At 38.3% G+C, this 19,672-nt stretch overlaps 1 protein-coding gene across 2 annotated transcripts in view; it reads right to left on the bottom strand.

Annotated features, from left to right (window-relative positions):
- negr1 (neuronal growth regulator 1) overlaps window positions 1-17,922 on the bottom strand; it is a 142,551-nt gene extending 124,629 nt beyond the window's left edge. For both annotated transcript variants that reach the window (XM_088425813.1, XM_088425814.1), the window contains exon 1: window positions 17,566-17,922. In XM_088425813.1, coding sequence (XP_088281939.1) covers window positions 17,566-17,726 — 161 coding nt within the window. In that variant the 5' untranslated portion in view covers window positions 17,727-17,922. The remainder of the gene's footprint in view (window positions 1-17,565) is intronic.
- Window positions 17,923-19,672: the final 1,750 nt, after the last annotated feature.

Raw genomic sequence — 19,672 nt, 5'->3', positions numbered from 1 at the left:
ACCTGATCCTGACATTACTGCCCATGCGTGTGTGCTTCAGGTCATATTAAGAAATAACTGCAGTGTAAAAGCATAATCATCATACTAAATTCTCTCAGTCAGAGTTTGCGTCCCATTGCGAGGGCAGCTTCTGTGACCGTTCCTTATTATACTAATGCATGACTCCTGAGGGAGGTATTACCTTAAAGTATGATACACGTGGCATATCACCCTGTAGAGCATATGGCCAATAATGAACCAAAGCTCCTCCAAAGAGAGGAAATCGTAACTTAGATCCCTCATACATAAAAATTACACAAGAACATTCTGCATTTGATATGTACAGTAGATGACTTTTTCAGGTGGTGTACCCGATTTCAGCAAATGTTTCTGAAGAGTTCATTGAGCGATTTTCTTTTTGTACTCAAAGAAACTAGTATTCATGTTATCGTCATAGCCAGTGTTGGATTTAGTATCAAGCAGGCACTTGCCTGTGTTCATCATAATGGACATGATATTCACTGGAGTGTTTCAGTTTAGTGATGTGTGTCTAATCACCTTTGATAACAATGAAGCTGTATGGCACAGTGCTTTGCCTATACATTGGATTTAATTATTACTGGGAATGAAGGCTGAGGGATATGGCCCAAAAACAAAACCTCAATCATTTTACTGCTGAATTCAAACTTGAAAAAAATTAGCCATGGGTCCCATGATTGCTAGTGATGTTAAAGAGACAAGTAAGATAATGATTTATATGGAAACGATGCTGGAGATAATCAAAAAATACGAAGCTAGGCTAGCCTAGGCTACCCTTACCGGATTACTCTGATTGTATACATGTATATTATATATACTTAGCGTACTATACTATTTTGGTACTAATATTTAATATGTAGGTACAATGTTGATGTTTTTACCTGTGCTTAGCTATCTTACATAGGTTTGGATTATCCGCCATACAGTGAATTTGCCTTACGAACCCAACCGCAGAACGAATTAATCTTGTAACACGGGGGCCCACAATTTACAGGAACCTGTGAACCCATGTGTAAATTGAAAAAATTAACAGGCTCAATAATAAGTGATCACTGTCCCCTGCTAAGTGAGATCAAACATGTTCTAAATCGGCTCCTCCTTTTTCCTCCTTGTGGTAGAAAATGGTTGGTGCTAGCTGAGTGCTGGTGTTATGATTGATGACACATCTCCTCTGGTGCACTCGTCACTGCTGATGTACTCTCACATTGCTTCACATTTCAGCACTAATTGGGCAACCCCACCAATTCCCTACCCTGCGTATGTGAGGTCCAGCTCCAAGCGAACCACCCACACAGACGTGTGTGAGTTACACTCTTCTGATTAATAAGCACTACTCACAACCTTGCTAACATGTCAGCAACACGGGGGGGTTCATTTCACCATGTAGTGCACAAAAGGTGAGAAATATGGTGAGCAGCACCGGTTACAAATATCTTTCATACCATAACTATCAGGTTTCTATGCACGTCCAGAATACATTATAACAAAGTTAGTAAACAACAACACAGTCCAGACAATAGCGTTGTGATATCCCATAGGACTATGCTCTGGTTTCCAATGTAATCTCTGGATTACTTTGTTTCTCCAGTCTTCATTGAAGGTGACTCATAATATATCCTGTGTTATGTGTGTAATGCTTGTGACGACAGATAGTAGCAGACACAATTTTGATTTAATAATTCGCTCAAGGACACATCGGCGGTATCCCTGCTCCCAGATTTGAACTGACAACCTCGGGATTTTTAATCCGTTTAGGGCTTGGAGATTTGCTGCAGCATAAAATGGAAGGAATGTGTCCTTTCAAACTACATGATGAACAACAAACCATGGTCACATTCAAAGCACTGCAAATTTAGGCACTTGCCAAGGTTGCAAAGCTTATGGCTGTAAAGCATATTATCTGGTTTAAAATAAGGGCAGTGGTTTAACCCTTGTGTGGTATTTTGTCCAATTCTAGGCTCTTTACATTAAAGGCATTTCACATCAAAGGGAAAGCTTTGAAATGACACTCTATAGCGTTGAAATTCCAAGCAGAGGATGACAACGTGTCAAATTTCAACATGGCACAACCACTTTGTGTTGGGCAAGTTACTTTAAAATTATAATGCATTATTTATTACGTATTACTGTCATTCCAATGTAATTAGTTATATTACAATAATACTGCATTTGAAATGCATTACTTTTTTATAACTCTCACCACCATAACTGGAAATATGGATTTGCCATTCTAAATGTAGCTTATTATGCTCTTTACACATCCAGTGGAAGGTTTTCTTAAGTCTAAAAACAGTACAAATCATTTGATCTGTATTGCATTGTCAACCTTTAAAGACATGACAAGATACAGTGTTTTTAATTTATTTTAATCCTTTCATTACTCAGCTTCACAGCATAGTTACGCAATGTTTATGCTCTTAAAAAGACTGTGATTGCATTCCACAATTGCGCAAGCATTGCTAAATGTTTGAGACAGAGCTGATTCCTTCAATGCTTTCGAAGTTTGACTGTTTGGCATTTACGTTGAATATTGTTTATTCTTAAATAAACGTGTCATTTGCCATATACCAATGACCGAGTTGTGTTTTGGTGGGGGTATTATGTAAAATAAATGTAAATTCACAGTAAGGGAGTCTTCAATTGCATTACTTTCACAGTAAATTACATTAATTTCATAGTTTACATTGTAAAATTACAGTATGCTACTGTAAAAACAATGCAAAAGTGATGCAAAAGTTTGTAAATCCCCTGTGAAATCTTTGTGAATTTTTTTACAGTGTGATCAAAATACTGTTCAAGGGTTAAAACTTAAAACCCCTGGTTGATGTGCACTGAAACACAATTGATCTGCACAATTTGTGAGAAAAGCCTTACATGACCATTACTCCTACCTTGTCATTTTGTGTTTTGTTTAGTTGTTTTCTGGGTTGTGTGGGTTTTATTCATGTTATTTAGTTCATGTTTATGTCTCCCTTGCCTTTCCTGTCTGTGTCGCATTAGCTTGATCTCGTCCACCTGCCAGTTTACCTGCTCCCTGCATGTCATCCAATCCGCTTTCGTTGCCTCTTGTTCCCTTCCAGGTGTAGCATGTTTCCCTGATTAGTTTTCTTTTGGTATTTAAGTCCCAGTTTTGGGTTTAGCACTTGTCGGGTCATTGCTCATTTTCCTTGCTGCTATGCTGTCACCCTTGAGTTCATTTTACTTTCTAGTTCGGTTGCTACTTTGTCCATTTTTTTTATTGTATTTTGTTGTTTATGCCTTGTTTACTTATTAAACCTTCATTTTTGAGCTATTTCAGTTCCTGCATTTTTTTGGGTCCCCCTCCTTCCTCACCTTCACTCGCTATGACTCGAAGTGGCATAACTCAAATTATGGTATAGAGAAGAGCTAAAAATGATTAATTAAATCTCATTTGGCTATCTACAATTTCAATGGATGTCCGTAAAAACTGGCAAAACAGTTTCCTCACATTTAGTTCTCACTCAGCCTTCACTGATGCTGTTCTTGCACTGCAATTTCAAAGCAACTCAGGGTTTCCAGGCTGTATCATTAGGCCCTGTCACTTTTCATTAGTTGCAAAGCAAACTAGGAGAAGCTTCAGCTTGTGATATCCCAAAGAAAATCAGAACAATTTCCGACGACGAGCAGGTGGAGATATGTACTGAAGCTTGTGAATTTTGGCTCTAATCTGGGTTTACACAATGCTCTCTTGAGGACCATCTCAGAACATAGCTGTCCTTTCCTTTGACAGGCTTGCTTATTCATTAGGTGCTCACTGGCTTGCTTTTCTTTTAATATGAAATATTCGTATTTTGCCCTAAATCTCTACAAAGCAATGCTTCATGAATAATTCATGCAGCTGTACACCATCCCATTATTAATCGTAAGATGATAAAAGGATATACATGTGAGTCAAAAAATTGCCAGCGATCCAGCTAATAAATAGACAGAAATATATTTCAATTGGTGGAAAAATATAAGTGAAAAGCAGCCATTTGATATGCCCTGGAGTCACTTTCACAAAAGTATCTTCAAAATGATGGGTAATACAAATATATATGTACTGTCTCTATATTTACTCAAACTATGCCTCCAGAGTGTTATACATGGCTCACTGTATTTACTATGACTCAAACACACTAGTGTAGTATATTTATTTACATACAATATTATAAAGTTAATTATCGCTCTTTGAGCTACAATATTATTATAAGCTAGAAACACACGAATGTGAAAACTAAACACATTTTTTACACATCTCAGTTTTGCTTTGTATTATTGAGCACCTATTATCTCCATATCCGTATTAATTTGAGTAAGAAAGGACTTTGCAGTCTAGTGATGCATTGTGGTGACAGAACGTTGTTACCTGTTGTCAGGCCAAGAAAAAACTCATAAAGGAAACAGAACAGCTTGTCAGACACCTCTTTAATGTTAATTCATTATGACGCACTCCCATAGCTGCAAAGAAAATCAGACAACAGAAGACAGTGCTGAGCTGGAGACAGGTATTATACATTACCCAAGCATTAGAATTTTGGTAAAATAGCTCTCATGTTTTCAGACGGGGTGGGGGGGGGGGGGGGGGGGGGCAAATCAACACTTGACAATTTTATCAGTGACAGGGAGGAAATGGCGAATATAAAGTGCACATGAAATCTGAACTCACCATTAACGCCTGACTAATCGGAGCCCTCAGCTTGTTTCTCTCTTCGCAATGATGGGATGTCAGAAGTCTCCAACATACTTTTAGGGGTACCGCTCAACTGGTTTGGTTACAAAAAGGCGGAGAATCTATTCCTTGTCACTCTGTGTGTCCTTTTGGAGGAGCACTCAAGTCCATAGCGCAAGAAGCCACTTAAGTAGGACTCCTGGTATTGCCTGTTAAAAGCTTTCTTTTTCTTCGAGGGTGTAGACTCTTCACCAGTCTCTTGACCGGGACTTTTCCCTTCCCAAAGATGTCTGTTTCTTACTCATTTAACGTCTTTGTGAGTGAAATTTTGGTACTCAAGTGACCAAAATGAAAAGACAATCCGGGCAATTTTCATGGAAAAAATGTTTCATAAAAAATAACTTTCTTACTTGAATAATACATAAAATGCAAATACTGTAGTTCATTATAACGGGTGCGCCTCATGAGGCCCTGTATCGGTTGATCCATGGACCAGTGCCGAGCAGTGGACCGCTGATTGGGGACCTCTGCTTTAGGGAAATAATAGCTACTTAGTCCCATAATTGTCAGGTAAAGGAATGATATATATATATATATATATATATATATATATATATATATATATATATATATAAATCATGTACTGTGCATTTGTGCATTTATGTATGCTAAGTGGAACTACGCAATGTGCAATTCTGCCTTGACTTTGTGCCCACATATTGGCTATTAAATGACTCTGGTGACAGGTATCAATTTGTCTGCGTTTGAACACTGGCTATTCCCAAGCAACTATTCACTGCTGAAGAGCTCGCAGACGTTTAGTTCTAGTTTTGAACATTTCTAGCTTCTAACATTTTTTTTAACAGAGGCACACAGCCAGATCTGTATCATGTATTGTACTTCACTTGATGTAGTCTATAAAAGTTGGTCATTACAATCAGGTGGGCTTGGATTTGTATTAGATTCTTACTGTATGGTAGGGTTATTTAAAATATTCTTGCTATTGGAATATTGCAGTATGATGTCTAACATACTGTAAATTTGTGGATTTAAGGATGCTACCATCAATTGAGTAATCAGCAACTAATTTGAATTGTTCATAGTAATTGTCCAAATCTTCTTATTCCAGCCTCTCAACAGTAAATATTTATATTTCAGTATTCCTTTTGGAAACCAGACTGATTATGTTTGCATTTGACCAAAATTTGTAACATTTGTAAACATCTGCTTTTAATTTTGAGAGCAATGATTGGAGAAAAAATATAGGAAAATATAAAGTTTGTCTTCGTTTTCTGACATACGGTAGGCCAAACAATTAACTGAATCATAATGAATTGATGTAAAAATAAAAGTCAGTTCAAGCCATTAGAAAAAATATTATTTGTCGCTGTAGAATGACTGTTTTACTTTTATGTGTGTGTGTGTGTGTGTGTGTGTGTGTGAGAGTGTTGTTTGCTATTGATTGCCATGAAACAAAGATGACATGCTTACCCACTTCAAAATTTTGAGGACTACTGCATTACCAAGTAGGCTGACAAGAAAAAAAATAAATAAGTAAAAAAAAAAATCAAAGTTCCCCTCACATGGTGTTGAGAAGAAGCCAGCTGGGGCATTGTGTTCATATCAAAGGCAGTGCCTGGATTTAGGTTTGTAGGAGAGAGACTTGGCCCACACAGCTCCACTAAAGACAACTGGCTGTTTTAGAGAAGATGGAAGATTCTGTGCAAGCTGGAAAGTGTTTGCATGCCTCAGGGAATTTCGATTGTGGCACCTGACTGCGTCACACAGAATGCAGATAGATGAAACAGACTGTGTGTGCGTGTGTCCATGCCATTGGTTTTTGCTACATGGCGGGGACCAAATACTGGATTTTACTGTCTTTGTGGGGACTGTTTTGATGGACCCCGAATACCTTTATTGAAGGTCAACACTTGTTTTTGATTATAGGTTTGAAATAGATATTGGTTGAGGTTAGGGTAGGCAATTGTTGTGATGGTTATGTTTAGGGACAAGGAAATGCATTGTCAAAGGGCTGTCCCCACTTTAATAGTAAACCTCCCTTGAGTCTCTGTGTGTATGTGTGTGCGAAAAACCTTCTTACACTGTATATGTAAGAATATTTAGCAGGACAGACTGTTCTAGTTCTACATTTCACTTATCAAAAAATGCAATAATGTGCAGTATATTTGATCAGTTTCGAATATTATGCTGTATGCATGGTTGCTTTGGAAGTAGGACGGGACAAACACCTTTATAAGTCGTCTGAAAAGGAATTCCCGTGATCTAAATATGGTAAACAACAACTGGCGAGCACAACGTTGGGGAGAGCTGAGGAGTCTGTTTAGATCGTTTGAATCTACTGGGATTCTCTACCTCTGTCACGAGTAGCGTTGTTTGTATGCTGTAGAGTACATTTACCGCCACCTTGAGTATGGGAGAATATCGTCTGACTGCAGCGGGAAAGCCGCTCAGAGTATAAAGTGGTGTAAAACGCATGCTGGCGCGTCAAGTATAAAGCAAGTTAACACCTTTGCGTCAGGCTTTTTTTCGCCGTAGTGAATTTCAGCGCAACACAAATGCAGAAAAAAAAAATCATTTTGTATTATGCAACGTGTTTTTTATATTGTATGAGTAAGTAAGAAAAAGGGAAAAGCCTCAATACCTAGGTTAAGGCGCTGCACAGTGGCAGACCGGTTAGTGGTTAGCCAATCAACTTCACAGTTCAGAGGTTGCGGGTTCGTCTCTGGCTCTGGCCTTCCTGTGTGGTTTCCATGTTATCCCAGTGCCTGGCTGGGTTTTCGGCAATGTACTATGGTTTCCTTCCACATTCCAAATGCATGCATGGTAGGCAAATTAGACAATCTACATTGTCCTTTGATGGTATGTGACGGGGAATGTTTGTTCGTCTTTGTCTGCCCTGCAATTGGCTGGCGATCAGTTCCGGTTGTACCCTGCCAAATGTCCAAAAACGGACAGACGAACGGGCGGATGGATGGATGGATGATAATGCGCACCAGGCATATTACTTCACATTTAAGTAAAGCAAATGAGTCAAACGTCATACAAATTTGACATCCATTGGGGACAACTAATGTATAAGTCAAATCGTCAATTAAAAAAAAAAAAAAAAAAGGATTTTAAGCGCCCCTTGATATCTGAAAATGTTAGTACATTTTCATGGCAAATTAAGGTAATGTGTATCATGTATTGCATTTTTGGCCATATATCGCCCGCTTTCCTTGAACAATTAGTTCAGTGAATTTTGTTCTTTTTGAACACCAGCGATTTCTAAGAGTATTCACCCTTGTGATGATTAACTTTTAAACTCAGTCCACCTAAATCTCAAACAGATGATTGCACATAAGGGAGCTTGTACTTATGAATATAGTAAAAGTAGTGTTATATCCAAATCGTAACTACCTTACAATTTCTGAAAATAAAGTCTATACAACATTGTGCTTTCATAGCATGTTAACCTTCTTACATGGAACAGTATTTAAGAGTATTATATTTAGAAATACCTGCAAGAAGTGTAATATCCCTCTTTTATCAAAGATTGCAATTATCCATGATAAGCATACGATGCAAAAAAGACAACTGCCAACACTTTAGCCTTCTCTAGCCTTTGTTTCAAAGATTTGCATGTCAGCATGTTCCAGCTAAAACTTGCTGACATGAGAGGCAACCTAAGACGCGGCGCTTCTATTCTGTAACTTGGATTGACTGAATATTTTCAGCTGTGTTTCTGCAATTTTCTGAGAGAGCAACACAGTTAAATTGGGATACAGCCCTGAAAAGGCAAAAGCATAACCTCCTGTCCAAAGAACACCTTATGTCCTTTTGAAAGACTCCAATTATGTGGATGTATACAGTGATGCATAAAAGATACATTTCCCAACGGAACTAGCTTCCATATCCTTTATCATTGCTATTATTATAGCATTAAAGTAATTTTGAAAAGCCTTGCGTGAAAATTATGTCCCACAGAGGATTTACTTTGAAAACATATTTTTATCAAGGAGTCAACTCAACTCACAGGAGTACCTCTAAAATTTATGCATATTTTGGGGGAGAAATAATTAATTTGGCCCCACGGCCGGCAAGAAAACTGCACTGCTCCTCCTGAATCCAAGTTTCTACTTCTTGACGGACCTTAGACTTAGGAGTGTGATCACTCTGTAGTTGGGACACATCCTCTAGTCCTCCTTCTTAAAGAGGAGAACCACCAGCCCCGGTCTACAAATGCAGAGGCACTGTCCCAGGTGTCCATGCGAAGTTTGTAGAGGCGTGTCAACCAGAACAGCCCAACAACATCCAGAACCTTTAGGAATTCTGGCCGGATCTCATTCAGCCCCCGGGGCCTTGCCACCAAGGAGTTTTTTAACCACCTCGGTGACTTCATTCCCAGATAGAAGAGCCTACAGTGCGAGTAGTCCTGATGTTTAATTTTTGCAGATTTGAAATATGTTTTTATCATAAGTCCAATCCTTTGTTGTTGGGTTAGGAAATGGATATTTTATGCATGACATCTAATGAAACGTTGTTCCATCTAGCATTTAAGTTATTGCGGATTTAGATGACCCACAGAGGGAACTCATAACTAAGACATGACTTGTGATGAAAATGAGTCTGACAACCCTGCTTAGTCCAACATGCTAATGAAGATGCCATCAAAATAAGAAAAACAGAAATGAAAAAAGCGGTGAAACCAAGGAAATTTAGAGATTGCTGATTCTAGTCGCAGATCCCCACCATACTTGTCAAAGTACAGGCAGATGCTGAACCCCTAGTTGCACATGATTATGTTTCATTATTATTAGTATGACTAAACAGTCATTAGCTTGTAGATTAATTCCAAACTTAGTTGTCCTTGATGATGAAGTAGCTCCAATAGCTTTGTGCTCCACGTGGAGACATTTCAGTCATGTCTTAATGAAAAATGAAGTTAATTAATTGAACTTCAGTTCGCTAGTGAAATCTTCAGATGGAACAAGTAGATTGATGACTATTTCTTAAATACCAGCAAAATCCCAACAGCAGAAAAACTGGTGGCAATCGTCTTAAAGCAAGAAAAGCAAATTAATAATCAAGTAGATGACAACGGGATTGTTGTCACGACCATACTTCCAGGAGTAACTTCAAAATAAAATGATCCTAATGCTGTTAGTTTCGTTTCAGTCCTCGGTAGCTAGGCAACATAAGTCTGTCTTTAGTTCATGCTAAGTTAGCTCACGTTATCTGTTAAATTTGCTTTACGAGCTGTCGGGGGAAATTCCAGTGAGTTTGATCAGCATGAAACATAATGTTGCTTCTGTTAGTTGACAAATAAAGCTTCTGGGTCAGGTGAGTCAAACATACGACCCGTAGGTCAGTTCTGGCCCGCATTAGTTTAATCCGTCCCGCGAGATGATTTTGTGAAGTATAAAAATGAGCAGAATTATTTAAATATATGAAAAAGTTGAGTGTTTTATGATTAATAGTAATGTTAATGTTTTATGGTTAACAGTGACGTGGTACTTGTTTTGTTTTTAACACCATTAAAAAAGAATAGTAAATTTGAAGTTGTTGTTTTAAAGTTATACAAATATATACAGTAACATGATTTTATTGGTCCGGCACTTGACTTTGCTCCATGCGGCCTCTGAGCTTAAACGAGTTTGACACCCTTGATCTGGATGGTGCTGTGGTTCTCAAGTGGTCTACCTTCAGGAGGAAAAACATTTTTTCTCTAACATCAAGTAGTGGGCCAAATTTTTAAAACATTAAAAATTATTTAACAGAATAATTGCTCAGTCGACTGGTTTGTCAGGTATCTGGTTTTGAAGATGATGAAGGATGATGAGGGATGCTACATGTAGGTTCATTCTATTCTAGTAATTTTTACTGTGACATCCGTTGATATTTTGGGGGATTTTTTGCTCACATCTTGTTAATGAAGTTTGAACCTTAGACTTACTTTGTCCTTTTTATTATGCAATTTTTGGATTCCCAAACATTTCTGTTGGGACCCATAGTTTTTTAGTAGTCCCGGGGAACCAGCGGTTTTCAGAAGTAAACTGAGCATTGTATGAATATGAACAATTAATTTCATCAAATACCTGAGAGATAACTTCAATTATAGTTAAATTAAAATCTGTGTTTTAATTACCCATACGACTGAAGCTTGAGGCTTCCAGATGTAGTGACTCTGTCTATCTCTTGGGCTACCAGAAGTGACGTTATGCTATTTAGAAAGCAGGCTACACCATAGACAAACTGTACAAATCCCCATGGGCTACACGAACAATTGCAATATTTGAATGTTGAATTCAAGGAGGAGATTTTGACAAAGGCTGACAGAAGCCTGAAACCTTTATCAACAGTGGGCAGCAACAATGTGAAAATACCAAACAATCCTTATTCGTATAGCTTTGTATGACGTTGCAGCTTTGGTTATACAACAGAGGGTGGGAAATTGACAGGCCAGATTAAGAATTGTATTTAGACTTAACTATTGTATAGCAAAACTCTAATCGCTTTGTAATAATAATTTCAAAAATATTGTGAAGATATTTTTGAGGTTTTGAGAAGAACATTTTAATCTTTTCTCCCTGACCTTTAAATGCATCCTAACCCCTGACCATTACAAGTGGCGATGTCCATGACTGATGAGGTACTGAGTCCTCTGGGGTTTGATATAAAAAACTGCACCTCAGAAGGCTATATTATGAGGTCAAGGCACATTCTGGAGCAATCAAAGTTTTAATATAGCTTTGAGTGTGGACAATTCTAAGATTTTCCTAGTCTTTGTACTACCAATGTTGGAAGGGCTAATATCAACCAATTAATCGGCAGGCCAATTATTCCTTCAGGCTTTCAAGCTATCTACGAAAATGCAGCCCTAAGTCATCAGGAAACGTATACAGATATTGCTGTATTGTTGACTGATCTGGAACAGGTATATCAAATACAAATGAGTACTAGACAAGTAAGCCATGTGATGAATACTCCAGTAAAAGCAAGTTTAGCAAGGATAAAAACAGAATGGCCATGAGGCCAACAATGTAGCGAGACAGCCTGTTTGATAGCTTTTTCACACATCACTTGATAAAAATGGAGGTCAAATGGCTATTCACACAATTGATGCAAGTTGTGAAGGCAACGAGCATATGGAATGGGAAACACAGCGCTGTTGTTCAGATTGCAACACTAGTCACATTTAAAGGTGATGCTGAAAACAGACAATATTATTTTAAACTTTCGTTAATAATCACATTCTAAGATATGTCCAATGAGTTAAACGTGGTTGTTTTAATGAGTGTATGATAGACCATAATTGAGAGGTGGCAAGGAATTGTTTGTCATTAATATTTCTTAAATATCACCCATCGCACCAGGGGGCTAGTTTTAGTTAACAAAACAGGCTGTGGTTTTACAACAAAAAGTGAAATTTAATGCAGAAAGGGAAAATACTTGTTTTTTTTGTTGTTTTTTTTTTTCCATCCATTGTTAGGTTAAGGAGGCAACAAATACCTCAGTCTCTAAATTGACTGCATTGAGAGGAAATATCCTCTTAATCATTCATATTGCTGTTTTCAATGAGTTTGTGAAGGGCTTGAGACACAAAGCACTTAAAATAGATGTTGGCTGCACAGACAAAAATACACAATTATGGTAAATAACATTACACAGTTACACTTCTAGCTAAAATAATAAGTGACAGTTTTTTCTGGGTAGAGTTAAAAACCTCAGTCGCCTAAGCAGTAAATCAATACAACTCGGCCATGCAAAAAATGTGGGTTTTAATCAACTCTTTATAAGCATGATTTAAGCGTTGGATGTATCGACTTGTGAGTACAACGTCCAACTAGGCGACGTCACTATTGTTACAGCACAGTCATTTTTTTCATTGTCTGATAGCTTGACACTGAACATCAATTTGCTTCTTTATAAGTGGTTCAGATATTTTCAAAATATAATGACAATTATATTAATCATAAGAAAATGTTTTGATATGGTCACACTTTGTGAACTACCGACTTCAGACTTCACATTTTAGTGAATGGACTAAATTAATAGACACTTGCTATTACAGACGCTTGTCCCTGTGGAAGAGGCTGCCACTGATACTGAGTGTTTGCAGACAGTGGAGTGGGTGCACACTCTTAATTTGGCCGTGTTCCTCAAGTTTTCAGCCAGATGACTCATTTACAAGTAAGAGTCAAGGTTTAGTCAACCGAATCCCAAATGACATGAAATCTGTGAAGGGTAAGAAAAAGGATGATGTGAATTAAGTACAAGAAATCAATAAGCCTCCAATGGGAGCATGCTGAAAAAAAAAAACATACAGTATGGACCCAACTTGTATCCACTCATGCATGGTGAAATGCTGTGTAATCAGCACAAGCCATTACAAACAACAAGAGCTTTTGTTGGTGGCTGAACTTTTGGGTAATCAAACATGATTAAAAGGGTGATGATACATGTGTGGACTATTCCTCATCTTCAAGAAGCTCAAAACAATTTAATTGGGTGTGGTCCAACATGAATCAGTGCAGCAGTAATGCGGTGCTCGGAATTGAATAAGGTGGGGGAAATGAATATGTGACAGAGCTCGCACCTCACGGGATCGACTCCATAATCCAGTGGCAGTGACTAATTGCATGCTCCAGGCTTTGTCAGATTCTGAGAGATCTCACCTTTTCTTCAGCCAGCGTTCGCCTTTCAGGCACCTTCTTAATGGTCAAGGAATTCTCTTTGCAATAATGGTCAGTACTCTTAACTCCCATTAGTTAAAAAAAAAAAAAATAGAAATAAAATATACATATTTTTAGAACAGATGCTTTGGAGCATTGATGTGAAGGATAAAATGCAAAGATCCCGCGTGGTTAGAGAACACAGCAAGCTTAATCGCTACTCTGGAGAAAATAAAACACAAAGAAAGCCAGGGAGGAAAGAGGAGCAATTTAGAGGGTGCATTGTTTTATTGCAACAGGTGCAAGCTAAGCACGTACTTGCAAGAATAAGGTTCAAGTCTCCTATGAATAACTTCAGAAAAAAAACAAACATCGTCACATAAGGACTAGAAATGGAGAAGAAGAAGTCTAAATATAAAATTGGAAAAACTAGACTTGGAAGACTAGGCTTATAACATCAGACCTGGAAGGAAAGTAGATAGACAGATTGACGTGATGTTCTGACAATACGAACTGAGCAACTTATTGTAGGACAAGCCACGCCTAAGCCATGAGATAAAGTAAGAGACCAAAGAGACTGACAACATCAAAGAACAAACCAGTCACAACAGTAAATACGCAACCCTTGATTACATGGCTGCTAATTTAATAAAAATAACAAATGAGAAAAATACATGACCATTATGACAAAAGGGACACATCCATGACCACAGTAAACATAGAACTGGTATCACAGAAAACCTAGCTCAAATGATGACCCATACTATATAAGCCACAAGAGTAAAAAAAAAAAAAAAAAAAACCATTTCAAAAAACAATTGTTTGTGACAAAAAAGTCCCACCAGACAAGAAGCCACAAGCCGTAACATCAGATATATATGCAGAAAAATGGGGTATGGAAGTTTTTTTTTTTTTTTTTTTTAAACTGCCTGCTTACAGCAACATCCTGTCTTCAACAGACTGATCATACCTGCATGTTTACCACCAACATATTTTCAACACAACACCGACAAAATACTGTAGAGCAATATAGCAGTTCAAACTCAAAATCACTACTTTAATAGTGTCTTCTTCTGTTCCCCTTTGTTAAATTGATTAATTGAATATTCAATAAAACTATCATACATATAAACACATTGCACACAACTGATATATACAAACACATATTTATGTGTACACATATACATGTGTTTATCAAATTTAGAGATGACAAACTTTTGTACAAGATCATATTTATATTTATTTTACTGCGTTTTAGAACTTTTGAACACAGCCTTTGATTCACATCTTTTCAGATCTATTTATTTCATAGTTGTTTATAAACTGAGAACTTGAACAGATACGCGCATTTGCTTTACCAGTGGATTGCCCTCTGGTGGCTAGTAAAAAAACTTTTAAAAAATGGAGATAAATCACACTGGACTATTAACTGCAGGTCTGAAATTTAGGGTATATGCATTACATAAAAAGTGACAAATCCAAGACCATAGAAAACACATAGCAACTGAAATCACAGCAAACTGTATCTAATTTCAGTTGTTTTTCCAATATCCTATATTTTTAGGTGGTCTTTGTTTGAAGGATTTACATGCTGCGACTTACTCTGAAGGTAGGAGGCAAGTGAGCTGGTTCACAGCACTGAGCTTACTGTATCTCTGGTGCAAAACACAATCAGGATTCAGGCAAAGCTTTTGCTTCCCCAGATTGACACCAGGGAGTTGAAGGGCTGATTTTGGCAGTAGAACCGGAGGAAGACGAACCAAGCAAATCATACAATTAGAAAACATCTCAAGCCTCTTGATAGCGGTGCACGCCTTGCCGCACACTGATGATAACCTTACAGCACAATTCCTCTATTCAGAGGGCTAGTGTGAGACGTCAGTGACTACGAGCAACCCTGAGTGGAACTTTCAAGTTCAACTGCTCTGTATTCAGGTGCACACCCAGCATCTCCTCGTGTCAACATCTAGAGAATTCATTGAAATGGGACAGCCTTGCCCTCCACATCCCTCACGTCCATTGAGCCATCACAGCGGAAATTTGATATTGCAACAACAAGATATCATCGAGGCTTGCCTTAAAGAGTGCATATTTTCGTGTGTTTATGTATGAATCAGGCGATCTAGTGTTGGTATGACATTTCATGCGCCGTACACACCCTTTTATAATAACCTACGACAGCAAGTGTATATCATTTCCATACATCCACTTTCAGTAGCACTTATCCTGTTCAGGGTCACAGGATGGGGTGCACCTTGCACTGATCACCTGTCAGTTACAGGGTGGCCAAATACCCTGAGACAACACCGAGACAGACAACATTTCATATTTTCAGAGAATATCGGCACTAGATTCTATAAACTTGTATCATTTTGTATCAACAGTGGCATGAAGTCTGAGTATAAAGTACCAAGCAGAGATACGTATATCAAACCCCACTGATATACCATTGATCCAGTGCTGCTGTTTATTTCTTATAAAGTGAACTGAAAAAAAAAAAAACAAGCTTTAATAATTGACCTAAACTTTAACTAAAAAATGTGTTGAGACAAACAACCATCTGCATTTTAAACATCTTTTTTTCAGAGACATTTTGTCGATGTTCAAGATTTGCTGTGAAGGAGCATAATTTGTTTTTTCTATTGCATGAACAATTATCCACGCTATCAAAGATTGACAGAAATGGCAGGGGTGTCAAAACTCATTGTTGGCACGGGCCAAAACAATATTCTTATTTTTCTTTCCCTTGGAGGGGAGGTATGTCTGTGAAACCATATACATTTTGATTACTTCTTTGTATTAGATAAACTAGACACAGCAATTGATAAATAAGCTGTCTATAATATTTTTTATAGAACTATTATTCAAATAACTGTCATAATGTCACAGGAAATAACTGCGATATCCAAAATCCCCTTTAATATTATAATAATAGGATATGATTTGATATGATCATTTGAAGCTATAGTACAATGTTCTTCTGTCATTCTGGATGATCACAATTTTTTTTGACTAAAGACAGTTATTTAACAGTTATTTATGTTACATTTGTTACAAAAGAAACATTCTGTAGAAAATATTCAAAGAATTATAACGTGCACTGATTTAAAATCAGTTTTATTTGAATTTATGAATAGCTTGTGAAAAAATACTGCCTAAATAGCGTGTACATGACTTGCTGAAATGCCACAATTAAGTGGTTCATAACTATCGTAAACTTGTCTCGTAAACCATCCACATTTTAAAATCTATCTTTAAAAGGTAATCAAATTAATTCAACTTATGGCCCAGCTCTAAGATTTAAGAAAGCATCATTAAAGTTGACAAGCTTGATTCACGGACCACAATATGATGAGGCGGACCAGATCTGGACCCCAAGCCTTGAGTTTGATACCCGTTATACTAATTCATATTCAAACAAACCAAAGCTTAGGGTGTATGATCGAATATGGAGCTTCAACATTAAACTCCTATTGTAATTATAGGTATATATTTGCATTTTTAACAGTCATGGAGCCTTTGGGACAAAACCACACCCATAGCAAACGGTATTAAATAAACCCAAAGGACTGCTACCTGTGCGGCTGGCATGTCGCCCAAAGTGATGGAAGGGAGTGAACTCGGGATGTAGAAGAGGAAGAAGGGGGAGACAGCGATTCATGACCACACAACCGTTCTTATGCGTCGCATTTTCAACTGCGACATCACTGTGTATCCTCCCCAAAGTTGGCAGAAGCCCCAAACGATTGCATTTATTTCTCTTGAATTCGTTTCCGAATACGAGACGTATTTACATAGCCTGATCGTGATGCAAAAGACGCTTTGCGATGCACGTCCAAAGCACGATGCATTGAGAAACTATTTGAACTTGGAGTGCGGTATTTATCGAGATCGACCTCTCGAGAAAAGTAAACATGTCAAAACTTCGGTGGGTGGGACGAGAGCGAGATTGCACTTATCTCGGGCTCAGGCGTCTCGTTAGCGGGCTACATATCCCGTAGTCGGTGCACCCCCACCTCCAGGGTCGACTTAGGAGGGGAAAAAAATAGCACCCCATTGTTGTCCTCCCTCGGGGTGACAAAAGCACTCCCTCGGGTGTTTACAAGCAAACGAGCTGAAGTTAAAATGTGCGTGAATGTTTGATGCTGCGGTGAGCAGCCAGAAGTGAAGTTTGTGTTTTATTTTGTATGTTTGTTTTACCTGAGTAGAGCCGTGTCGCCTTGCCTGCTGACCACACTTTCCACCGAGGAATAGTCCACAGTTTGTCCCGCCGGCAAGCACGACGGTAGGAGGCAGCCCAGGCTGAGCAGGATCGCACTTAACCACTGAGCAGAAACACAGGCATCCGACAGCGCAATCATTATGTCCGTCACAAACTGGACGTGGCCGACGCTCTTTCCCAAGTCTGCCAAAACGTGAGGCGAAAACGAGGAGGGAGCCCGTTATTTCCACGCTCCGCGCAGCCGGCGAACGAACAAGCGTTGAGTTGTCCCGGGTTCGTTGGATGCTGTGAGCCCACTGTGCGGGGAAGTGTACTCTCCAGTGGCTTGCACACCATCTAGCGAGGAAAGGCGGTTTAAAATGGGAGCGGAGCTAGAAGCAGACAACCCCCAGGCTCTGATCCTGTTGCCATGCGGCCGTTTCCCGGGCAACCCCCTTCCCAGTGGCTGGCGATGGAGCAGCGAGACCGCCTGGTATTGATACAACCCAAGAGCAATTAAAGATATCGACTGGAGAACCACCCCTATTATTTATTGCTATTAAGGGAAAAGTGAGGTGAGCGTTTGCTGCAAATGGAGTTGAGATACACATGGGCCGAAAGCAAAACTTCCAAAAGTATTTTTTATCTTGCGGTACACTTCACAGAACACAGTAGTATTCCGCGAGATAATGTCGGATTTGCCGTTGGAAATTATCCACTTTCCATGTATTTATCTATTTCCATGTAATTGTTGTCATTTTTGGAAACAATGTGCCTATGTTGGCTGTGAGAGTAGTGTGTTGCAGCATAATCATGTAATTAATGTGATTCGCCATTAGGTGGCAGCACACTGCTTCCATGATATAACATGAAAAGGGAACTTTTGGGAGCTTTTAACCTTGTTCCAATGTTGATTTCTTACCCTAAACACTCTAAACGTGTTATTGTCCTTTATTGGTGTAATGGATGAGTAAAACAAAAGGCTGACTCAAACACAGACTGAATAAAAATAAAAGTATCAAATCAATATAATAAAAAAAAATATCCAAATGGTGCCCCCCCCCAGAAAGAGAAAACAAACAAAAAAATTCCTCACCCCCCACTTGCCACGCCGAACATAAATAAGATTAGCTATAAAAAGTTTATAAGTATACCTAAAACTGTAAACTTTTTTAACATTGACAAAAGGAAAAGGATATACAAACCAACTTACAGCAATTTAACTGTTTTGTTTTACAGTATTTATACTAGGTAAAGTTTTGTCGAACCAGAGAGAAAAAAAACAAGTGCATCCAAGTGCCTGAAAAAAAGATGCCTATCCTTATTTTATCACATTTGCACTTCACATGGCAACCCCCCCCCCCCCCCCCCCCACACACACACACACATATTTGGAAACAACGTTCTACGCGAACATTGTGTCTTCCCATGGCATGTGCGATGGCCATGTTGCTTCCGAACATAAACTCAAATGGTACAGCGTCATTTACAAATGAAACGTTTATAACGAAAATATACTCAACATGCACTTTATGGTTTAAAAAAAAAAAAAACTAGTTTTGGTGTCTCCCAGGCTGCCTTACTATCCTTGACTGATCATATGAAGAGCGTTTCCTTCATACTTCGGGAAGAATCCTGAGAAATATCTACGCTGGATTCAAGTAGAAAGAATATACAGTGAAAAATGTTACCAAAGACACCTAAATGTGTTCTCTCTGGGAAACGGGCCAACAGCTGAAAATCAACAAATTATGGATATCGAGTTTAATATTCTGAGTTCAATTATAGAGGTAGTTTTTTAAGACATTATTTTCCACGTTTATGAAGTGCAGAAATGGTAAAGCAACACAAGTTGTTTGGCAATCACCAAAAGAAAGTAAAACTGCAGGAATGAGTTATCTTCTTTTTACAATGTCTCAGCTATAAAGAGACACTTGACCTAGCCAAAGGACAATACATTCAGAACATAAAACTAACAGTCCCAAAGTAGGCTCTAAGTCGTCAAATGAAAATTGTGACTTTTTCGTGTTTTTTTTTTTTTTGTGAAAATTAGCACACTTTAAAGCAACATCATGTCAGTCAAGGTTTTAGCTGTTTTGGATAGTG

Source organism: Hippichthys cyanospilos, chromosome 10 (assembly GCF_059441005.1).
Source record: "Hippichthys cyanospilos isolate Australia breed blue-spotted pipefish chromosome 10, RoL_Hcya_1.0, whole genome shotgun sequence".
In the NCBI taxonomy this organism is placed as follows: domain Eukaryota; kingdom Metazoa; phylum Chordata; class Actinopteri; order Syngnathiformes; family Syngnathidae; genus Hippichthys; species Hippichthys cyanospilos.
Note: the sequence above shows the minus strand (reverse complement) of the source record. Positions and strands in the feature narration are given on the sequence as shown.